This window comes from Anser anser, assembly GCF_964211835.1.
Source record: "Anser anser genome assembly, chromosome: 17".
Taxonomy (NCBI): Eukaryota; Metazoa; Chordata; class Aves; order Anseriformes; family Anatidae; genus Anser; species Anser anser.
The window spans coordinates 3,561,077-3,571,538 of NC_139738.1; the positions used below are offsets into that span (position 1 = coordinate 3,561,077).

Genomic DNA, 10,462 nt, shown 5'->3' on the forward strand with positions numbered 1-10,462 from the left:
TCACCAAACCGATCACTGCTCCAACCCCCAACCTGAGCTGTTTCACAGACTCGCCCTGGTTTGAACCCCCCTCCCCTTTTTAGGGCAGGAAAGGTTTTTGGTCTCTAGGATTTTTCCAAGCCGCAGCGACGGGAGATGAAGATTCTCAAAACATCCGTGTTTTTTCCATCCAGCTGCCACCATTCTTCCAATTCCTTCTGCAAAAGCTCTCCAAGGTTTGTTTTTAACCTTGGAGCGCAGCGTCCTGGGCAGCTTCGCTTTGAACCCTCCTGTGGGGAGCTGATGGGAAACAAGTCCTGGAGCTAAATTCTCAGACTCAGAGCTCAGAAAGGATTCCCAGGGCGGCAGGAGCAGGTTCTCATGGCCGGTTTTTCACGGCCTCCCAGAGCCCAGCTCCTCAGCTACGCTGGGCAAGTTGAGCGGAGCTCACGCACACCTCGGGAGAGGCGTGAGGTTTGGGTACAGCTGGAGGAAACCTCATTTTTGGAAGGGTCGATCTGTCCCGGGGTGCAGCCAGCATGCAGGATGCGCACACAACAACCAGGCTTCCAAGACAGGGATAAAAAGGGAAAACAAGTCCAGGGGATGTGACAAGGAAGGCGGCTTTATCAAGGCACTGGAAGAGCTGCCAAACCAGCCTGAAACAGCACAGAACTGCTGCACCTCCCCTGCGCAGCGCTTGGAGATGAGATATTGGCAGCTCGGGGCTCCCTGGTTTTTGTTTTTTCCTCCGCAGGGGTCCGGGCAGGTGTCACCAGCCTGGAGAAGGCAGGTCCACCACGCACGGCCAGCTCCCCCCAGGCTGTTTTCCAGCCCTCGCATGTCCCCGCTGCTGTCCCCAAGCCCTGGGCATCTCTCCGCGTGCCCGCAGCGTCCCACGGAGCCCTCGGGATGAGGGCCTTAATTAAAGGGAGCAAAGCGATTGGAAAAAAGGAGAGAGACGCAAAGAATCGCCTGCTACCTGACATCAAGAGAGGGCGTCAGCATAGCAGGGAGGGAAAATAAACCCACGGACCTGCGATTTAATCACAGGGCAAAGAGAAATTGCAAACAGGCCCAGCTCTGGCACCTCCAGCTCCCTTGCACGAGAGGTCACAGAGCAAAACCTTCGCAGCAGGATGTGCTTACGGGAGGACACGCTGCTTGCAGCCCAGAGCACGCAGGCCCCACGCACCTCTGCTTGCACCAGCACGCCTGTAGGGCCGCGGGGCACAGCCCCACAGCCCTGTTATGCTCTGTAGGAAGAGCTGCAGGATGTGTCCCCACCGTGGGGACAGGGCTCGGTGCTCCTTGTCCCAGCCCAGCTGGCCAACACGGCCAAATGCTGCACACGGGGGTTTTAATCAGCATCGCACTAAAGAAACCAGTTTTGAATTTCCCCCGTGGAATAGGGGAGCAGGCGCGGGTCCCACGTAAATTCGGAGTCAAATCTATGGTACAGGACGAAAATCAGATCCCTCGCCATCTCCTCTGGGCCTCCAGGGACAGCCTCCCTCACCACAAGCAGGAACCACCCAGCTCAGCCAGCCCAGCGCGCGCGACGCGAGCGTGCCAAGGAACACAAAGCTGGGCGAAGACAGAATCCCTCCGAGTGTTTGCTCAGGTTTAACAAAAAACCCACACTGCGCTCCTCCTCCTCCTCCTTCTCCCACCCCCCTCCGATAGGGCCGATGCCTTTGGATCGCAGTACAAAACGGGTGCGTATCTGCTAGGAAACCTCCGGTGTCTCTCCCTCTTGCAAAAGCCACTCGAGACGGGTGCCGCTGTGCTGAGCTGGCACTTTCCCAGCCCCGGAGGACTTGGAGCTCGGTCGTTTACCTCCGGCAGCCTTCACAGCTGGAGAACGGGGTTACGGCCTCTGCTCTGCACATCCAGCGGGGAGGAGGGAGCCGCGCTGCGTGTTTGTTTGTTGCCTGTGCAGAATTCCTGCATTCCTGCCCTTGTTTACTCATCTGCTCTCGGGACGTGCTCAGACCCCACAGAGGGCTTTTGGGGCACCGCATTCCCCCACGAGCCCGGAGCTCTTGCTGGAACAGGACGAGCAGAGGGAGGAAGCGAGAAGCCAGCGAGTGAGGGATTGCAGAAGTATGTTTTCGCGGTGGTTGGGCAACCAGCTCAACCCTCTGCAGATCTGCTCTCCGCGGAGGCATTATTCCGTGCCTGGAGGTCCAGGACCCCATTAAAGAGGGCGCACGGGCTGTCCCCCACTCGCCATTTCCCAGCAGCTGTGTTGTTGCACCCACGGTGCCAGGATCTCAGCCACCTCCTCGGCACAGGAGCCGTCCCGCGGAGCTAGAAGAGCACCACGAGCCAACTCTGCGTGCATTTCTTCCACGAGCTCAGCACACTGTGACCACCCTCCCTGCACGACACTTTTGGGTACGGGCACAAAGGCACCGAGGAAAAGATGACGCACACAAGGGACACCGAGGCTCACCACAACGACACAAAAGCACTGCTCATCCCCCCCAAATTCCTAAATCGCTCGGCTTGGTTGCGACCTGGTTACACCCCGGGGAAGCAAGCTTTGCCCCCAAGGGGAGCTCAGCCGGCTTCTCGCGTCCCTGCACGAGTCCGCAAGGCTGACTTAGCAGGCACGGGAGCTGGGAGTCGCTGTGATGAAGGACAGGCCTTCACCACTGGGTTAACTCATTAACTTTTCAGCAATAAACCTAAAAAAAAAAAAGGGAACTCAGGTGTGAGGAGCCTGAACTCCCCAGGGGTGCCAGGACAGGGCTTTGCAGCGGGACCTCTCCAGCCCCATCAGATGCTTTGCAGAGGGGGCTGAGAGCCTGCATAAATCCGGACCAAAAAAATAACACAAACCAACATCACCTGGCTGCAATCACCACCTCTAACGAGGGCAATGCCAGGCACCATCCCTTCGATAAGCAAATCCACAGAGCAGCCAGGCCCTGCCCCCAGCACAGCCAGGACAAGCGCGCCCGCCCCGTGGCCAGCGGCACCGCGTGCCAAAAACTCGATGGCAAGCCCCGAGCACGCCCCACTCACCTTCCACGCAGTGCTCCACGTCCTCCAGGTTGCGCAGCGTTATCCGCATGAGGCTGGAGTTGAGCATCAGCTCGTTGCGGTGGGCCGGCCACATGTACTGCGGGGCCGGGTTGACGAAGAAAATCCGCGTGTCCCCCGTCGAGACTTGGTTGTCGCAGATCAGGGGGTCCCCGAAGCCGCCGATGACCACCTTGTTGCCGCCGTCCAAGAGGATCTCGTGGGTGACGATGTCTTTGCCTTTCAGGTAGCGCCACACTCGCACCTGGGACAAGAAGGACAAGGAGAGGGTGAGAGCTCCGCGCAGCCACGACCCGGGGCGGCAGGCGCCTTCCAGCCCCGTTTGCTTCTAGCCGTGCTGTCACACGATGCTCGGGAGCAGCTCGGGCTGGCAGAGCCTCCCCGCAGAGCTCGTTTCATTAGGCAGCCCTCTAACAGCACAAAACGCGTGGGCAAGGCTACAGCGAGCACCGTTTCTGCCAGAATCGCACCCAGCGCCCCAACAGGGGCGCTTGGAGCCCTCGGGAGACGGCAGGGGCGAGGAACACCCTCAGCCACATGGGTTTTTCCCAGCAAGGGACTCGCTCCCCTATTCACACCAGGACACATCACTGCCTCTCAAGCCCCCAAATTCACATTTTGTTCCTGCCTCTCCCCCCCTGCTGGTACAGGGAAAGCCCTCGTGCCCAGGGACAGGCAGGAAGGTTTCCTGTGCCGGAGCAAAAACCTGCTGCAGAAAACTACTAAAATAAAGATGTTCTAAGCAACTTCTTCCCCTCCACTGTTATTTTAGCCTTTACACCCACAATAACCATCTCGGCTGCTGCACAACCAGCTAGGGCAGGGATGCTGCTCTCCAGCAGCGGGCACTGCATGCAGCCAGGGTGGGCAAAATAATAATAATCAATGAGAACTGCTGCCCGTTGCTGGTAAGGAACCCAAATCCCTAGCAGGAGGCTCTCTCCTGGGCTGCGTGCTTGCAGACCCAGCTCGCCCGCCCCCGTTCATCGCCTCTGTCCCCAGGGACCCCGAGGCAGGTCCCCAGGCAGCACGCAGGTCTCAGCCAGAGGGATCCCCCTCCACTCCCAGGGGATCTTCTGGCTCTGGCAAGGCACCGGTGGTTTGGGAAGACAGAAGGCAGAGGGGATAGCACTCCACGCAGAAATGGCAAAGGAGATTTATTTTGTTATAAATGACTGCAGACAACCTGCGCGTTAGCAGACCGGAATTGCTAAAATACACAGAGGAATTGGCAGTAGGAGCCAGCTTCCCCTAAATCATCCAAATTTCTGGAAGAAGAAAAAAAAAAAAAAAATCGGTCCTGGCCGCAAGAGTCGGTCCCTCCCTCCTCCTCTTCAGCTCCCAGGCCAGCCTCCCTGGACCTCCACCAGGCACAGACCTCCCCATTGCCCCAAAAGGGAGCTGCGCAAAAATCTGCTGGCCAGCCCCGCTCCGGCACCACGCTGCCCCCAAACACACCCACAGAGGATGAAAGCAGCAGCCCTAAAATGAATGATTTATTGCTCACGTGATAAGAGACACATCCCCAGCCACCCCTGATGGGCCAGAAAGCCTCGACGTGCTCGGGGCGTGCTTTATCTCCCCCTCCACCGGCACCTCCACCAGCTCCAGGGCCTCGTCCCCTGCATTCTCCAGCCGTCTCCGCTGCCCAGAGAGCACTTCAGCACCCCGTGCCAAGCACCGAGGAGGCCGGGGAAGTGGAGGATCGGCGATAAGGAGGCTCTCGAGCCTCCCTCTGGAAGAAGCACGCAGGTGTGCGCCCTAGGAGCACAACCACAAAGGGAACGCAGGGAGCAGAGGCGATGTTGCGGGCAGGTCTCCCCCACCCCAGGGGACACCAGGGCGGCGGCAGTCAGTTGTTCACGCTGCAGACCCTATTCTTGCCATATTTTAGTTCTGTGGCTTGCTGCAGATGAGGAGGAGAGCACAGAGCAGACATTATCCCCCTCCAGAATGAGCCATTCTTGCAGCTCTCCGCGACCGCAGCTCGCTGGCCCCTGCCCCGCGCGGCCCTTCGCGCGCATTGTGCTCCCCTACAGACTTCTTTGGGGCTGTTCAGAGGGAAAAAAAAAAAAAAAAAAGACTCTCACTCCCTGCCAGATGCCTCCATCCCATTACTCAGTGACTACAGAACATGCACACAAAAATCCAGCACTGCAGGGTTCAGACATGAGGGTTACAAAAAAGCGTTGGGGGTTTGGGGGAACATGAGTCTCATGAGCTTTAACGGATCTCGCAACTTTCTGAAGATGTAAGTCCAGAATTTCAGGGGTACAAGCTCAGCGCTACCTCAGTCCCAAGCAGGAGGCTTCAGGGGCCGCGGACATCAAAATCTGCCCCCACGGGACCAGGAGGCACACGGTGAGGATCTCAGGAGGTGCTGTACCCATGCGCTCATGCACAGCTGCCTCCAAGGAAGAAGGGAACCAGCTCCCCTCGGACCTAAGGGGATGCCCTGAGAAACCAAAGGACGAGGAATAACTCATGGTCAGGCTGTCATCCTGCCCCACAGAGCCCAAACTTGGGGTGAGACGAGCCGGGGAAGCGACGCCTCCTGAAGCTACCCGCCCGACAGCCAAGCGCCGCGCACAGCCCCGGCACCCATGGCTCTGGTCTTGGCGCCAGCAGCCGAGCAGCAACCAGAGGGAGCTTCAGCTGGCGAGGGAGGGGGGCTGCGACAGGCAACTTCCCTCCCTCCTATCCCCTGGGAACCCCAGCGCTCACACCGAGACATCCGCTCCCCGCGGCACCGAGGAGCCCCTTTGGGGACACCCGCCTGCAGGGCGCCCCGGGGTGCCGAGCGCCACGAACCCCATCCCGCACGGCTCCGCTGCAAGCCTCCTGCCTCGCCGGCACTGCCGGCAGCTCCCCGGGGTGCTGCTTCTCCCCGCAGTCAAGTCAAGACACCTTCCTTCGGCTGCACCGGCCCCACCTCCTCTTCCTTCGGCAGCGGCCCCGCAGGGCGAGCGCTCAGGCTGCAACAAGGTGAGGTGCGGGAGCAGAACCCAGAACACAAAGGGAACAAAAGGGTTGGGGGGGGGAAAAAAATAATAATAATCAAGAGAGGCAGGCGGGGAGAGCACCCCGAGGGTCCTGCTGGAAGGTAGCACTCGGGGCATTTTCACAGTTAGGTCTTCGGGGGAAGAATGGCTGAAGCCTAGCCCCTCTCCTGAAGCAGATGGTAATTTGAGTTAATTAGCAGGGCTGTTGTAGTCATAGCTCGCCGAGCCAGGCCACAGCATTCACAAGCAACATCAGAGTCCACCAGCTTTCTCCCCACCCTCATCCTCTATAATGAATGGCCGGGAAGGCACCAAAGCCCGAGCGATTACCTGTAGGGCATCCCATTCATCACCACGCACAATTAAGACCTTGTTACTGGTGACTCACTGGCTACAGCACGGATGGGGGAAGAAAAGGGAGAGAGAAAAAGAAAAAAAAATAAAAATAAAAATCAGGAGCCTGGTTGCCGAAGGTCCCTTCCCCATGGCAGCCTCGCTCACTCTTTCACCACGGAGCACATAAAACACTGGATTAAGGCTGTTTTACAAGGCTCCTGGCAGCTGCGGGAAGGTGCAGCGAGAACAGTGAGGACTTTATTCAGGCAGAACCTCGCAGAAGTAGCTTTTAAGTGCGGTGCAAACCCGGAGAGTAAAAGCATTTTCCAGCACACCTCAGGGGTCCGGCGCAGCGGGGAACGGGACCACCTGCACGGGCGGCGCTGGGAAAACGCTGTAGGAACACAAACCTTGGGCTCGTGGGGTACCCAGGAAGGTGAGCAGAGCCCTCAGAAGAGGGCAGACACTTGGGTCAGAGTAGGAAAGGTCGCCAGGAGACCTCGGCAGCCCTTTCTGCAGGAGTTAGTAGAGCGCCAAGCCTGCCTCCCCCAGCCCTTTCCACCGCTCTCCCCCAAAACGTGGGCTCCATTGTTCGGAACAGGATCCACATCCTTCCCAACGCTTCCTATAGCGCGTATAGAACCTGCATCTGTCCTATAAATAGGAGCTCCCTCCAGAAATATCAGGTCAGAGCAGAACAAGGCACGGCACAGGGCTCAGGAGCAGCGAAGGACAATGCCGGCAGCAGGCTGCAAATAGGCTGAGCAGAGCGAAAAAAAAACAAAAAGTCCAGGGCCCCAGCAAGGAGCAAAGCCCTCGTTCCCAAGCCAAGTCCATCCCTGGGCGAAGGGGCACATCAGCATCACTTCGAGGAAGAGGAGACCGAGAAAACTCCTAATTATGAACCCCTCCAGTAGCACCGAGCGGCTGGTAGCTATTTCAGGGTGTTCCTCTCCCATCAGCCTCCCATTTCCATCGCGCTCCCTCTTCAGATATCAAAGGCCCCGGCGGGGAGGGTTTCGGGTTTAGCTGGGGAGAACAATGCAGGGCTGCAGCACGCAGCCACCCGCGGACCACCCAGCACCAGCAACGCTTCTGGGGGTGGGCTCGGGGCAACTCCTCCCGCACACTTGGCCCTCGCGCTTCCCGTGCAGATAAGGAACCCGTCGGGAGATAAGCGCGGCATTCGGAGGCAACCTCGGGGTGTAAGGAGCAGCGAGCAGGGGGCTGGAGGGGGAAGCACACACGTGTCTTCTCGCCAGCAGGATCGCTTCTGCGCCTTGACTCATTCTGGCTCAGCAAAGCACCGGGGTCAGGGCAGGAGCCAGCGGCCAGGTTTAATGCCAAAAGCGCCCCTTTTGGGGGTCAAGGTGCTGTGCAAGAAGCAGAGCCAGCTGTCAGCCCTCGAATCCACAGCAATTCCCAATGCTCGGGGAGATCTTAGAGTAAAAACAGGGTTTTGCTGCTGCAGAACTATTCCTTCACCAGTCATGGGCGTCACGCAGCTAGCAGAGATTTTGATTTATCCCTTTTCAGGTCCTTACGACACCTCAAACCCCATTTCTTTCCAAACCCTCTGTGCACACCACGTAAAGGTCCCTGGAGAGGAGCACCGCAGCCAGGCGTTACGGAAGTTGCAGTAAATGCCACCGGGATGGGATGGGCACTGCCACGGATGACAGGAGATAAGGCTCTCCTCCTTTCGGTTTCTTTTTAAGGACTGGAAAGAAACCCTAGGGGAAGGTTCTGGCCTTCAGGAGCTGCCACAACCCAATTCAGAAGAAGAAGGGCCCTACAGTTAACCCTGGAGTAAGTGGCACAAACCTCCGCAGCATCACTTGGGACAGCTTTAGGAAAGAGGAGCAGGAAAATATCTTCATGAGCTGAGCAATGCCACCTGGGTTTCAAATAAAGCTTCCCCACACCAGGTTCCTCGCCCCACGGTGCTCCCACTTGTACTTGATGGCACCCTCCCAGAGGCAGGGCTGCTGAGCAAGCAGCTTTACCACCACAGGAGCACGGACAAAACATTTTTCCCGACCCAAAGCCTGTGTAGATGAAGCACGGATTTTTACACCAGCTAGGAGGAAAGGACCACTTTTTTTTTCAGACGAACACCTCCCGCCTCGCACTACAGCCCTGCCCCAGCATCAGGCGGCCCGCGCCCAGCCATATGTGCCCCAAGCTGCCACAGGACGACACCGGCTGCTCGCAGCGGCTTATTAGTTTTCCACGTAGCACCCAGGATGTGCCAGACACGCCGCAAACATACGGTCCCTGCACCAGCCCGGAGGGGCCGCGATCTAATTTACGCGAGCAGGGTACAGACTGTACCCTCCGGTAGCGCGGGGGGCAGAGCAGGGGAAGCAGGCGTGGAGCAGCAGGCACCAGCTGGACTAGACGGGAGCTTTTCCACTAGTTTCTAGGGCCGAGAGGTCCTCCAGAAGCGAGGACAACCCCACGGTTCAAATTAAGGCCGGGGCAGACCTTTCCCACCAGCACGCTGCTGGGCATCACCAAAGGCCCCCTGCAGCACCAGCACCCGTCGGGGACCTCGGCGTGCTTTAGGATGGGGAAAAAGGGGATGGGGAGAAGAGGTGAGCGAGGCAGCAGCAAGTCCTCGCAGGCAGGATTCCTGCCCTGGGAAGGGTTAAGGCAGCCAGCACGTTTTCTGACAACCAGGCGGATGGTATTTCAGGTTGCTCGGTACTTCACCGTCTCGCAGCTTAAGGGGGTGGGGGGGGTGGGGGGGAAAAACCGTAGCCAGAGGCCAGATTCGTAGTTAAACAATAGCTCGAGCTAGAGGAACTCAAGATGCTGTTAAAGCAAACAGGGAGCTGCGGCTGCAGCCAGCGAGCGGCTCCGAGCACCTTCCGCAGCACCCGGAGCCCTCCCGAAGCGCAAAGTTGGGAATCGGCTCGGCGCGGCGCAAAGCGGGGAAATGCCCATAAAAAGCAACCTCCAGAGGTTCCCCCTCGAACCAGGCGGCGGAGCAGCGACGGGGCGAGCCTCCGCAGTCTAAAAATACCCTAATTACCCACCGAAGCCCTCCCGTTTCGACAATAAAAATAAAGAAAAACCAAAAAACCCACACGCGCGCCGGCGGGGCGCGAAGTTTCCCCCTGCGCCCAAGCTGGGGGGCGCGCCCCCCGAGCCCGTAGGAGCCCCCCCCCACCCCCGGCCCCCCTCACCTTGCAGGAATAGGTGTGGTGCACCGGGTCCACGTTCATGATCTCCTCCACCGTGCCCGTGAGCACCACGTTGGCCTCCTCCTCCCTGCGCTCCAGCTCCCGCTCGGGGCAGCTCCCCCCGCCGCCGCCCAGCGCCAGCCCCAGCGCCAGCAGCGCCAGGGCTCCGGCCGCCCCTCGCCCCCCCATCGCCGCCGCCGCCCCCCACCCACCCCCCCCCCAAAGCCCCCTAGCCCCCCGGCACGGCCAGACAAAGCGGGGGCCGCTCGCAGGCAGGGCTGGAGCGAGAAAAAGGGGGTTACTTTTGTTCCAGGAGGCGAAAAGGAGGAAAGAAAGAGAGGGAGGGAGGCGGGGAGGGGGAAGGAGGAAAATCCCGAGAGGAGGAGGAGGAGGAGGAGGAGAAGGAGGAGGAGATATCTCTTCTCTCTCTCTCTTCCCCCGAAGCCGAGGCCGGGGAGAAATGCTCTGTCCCCTGCCTTGCCCCTGTAAGAAAGCCTGGAGATTTGCATGCAATCTGAATTGCTGATAAGGGGGGAGAGGGAAGGGGGGGGGGGTGGGAGGGAGGAGGGAGCCGCCGGGAGCGCGGAGCCGCCGGGAGCGCGCCACCCCCAGGCAAGGGAGCTGCCGGCAGGTTAATGGCTAATCGGCACGGCGACGTGAGGAGACTTTTAAAGGTGCAGGGAGCCCGGCACACAGCCTGCCGCCCCCCCGGCAGGGCCCCCCCGGCGGCGTCCCCCTCCTCCGGGCGGCCGCGCTGGGGCGCGCAGGGCTGGAGAGCTGCGGGGGGGGACCCCGCTTCCAACCCTCCCGCACCTCGGGCACCGCGGGGGGCTCGCTCCCGGGGTGCCCCCCCCGACGCTTTTCCCCGTGGGGAAACTGAGGCTCGGCTGCTATCCGCCGGGGACC

The 10,462-nt window shown here is 59.7% G+C and overlaps 1 protein-coding gene across 4 annotated transcripts in view; it reads right to left on the bottom strand.

Moving 5' to 3' along the window:
- AGRN (agrin) overlaps nt 1-9,760 on the bottom strand; it is an 81,175-nt gene extending 71,415 nt beyond the window's left edge. For all 4 annotated transcript variants that reach the window (XM_083802502.1, XM_083802501.1, XM_083802500.1 and 1 more), the window contains exons 1-2: nt 9,560-9,760; nt 3,013-3,274 (exon numbers count right to left, since the gene is read on the bottom strand). In XM_083802502.1, coding sequence (XP_083658628.1) covers nt 3,013-3,274; nt 9,560-9,745 — 448 coding nt within the window. In that variant the 5' untranslated portion in view covers nt 9,746-9,760. The remainder of the gene's footprint in view (nt 1-3,012; nt 3,275-9,559) is intronic.
- Nucleotides 9,761-10,462: the final 702 nt, after the last annotated feature.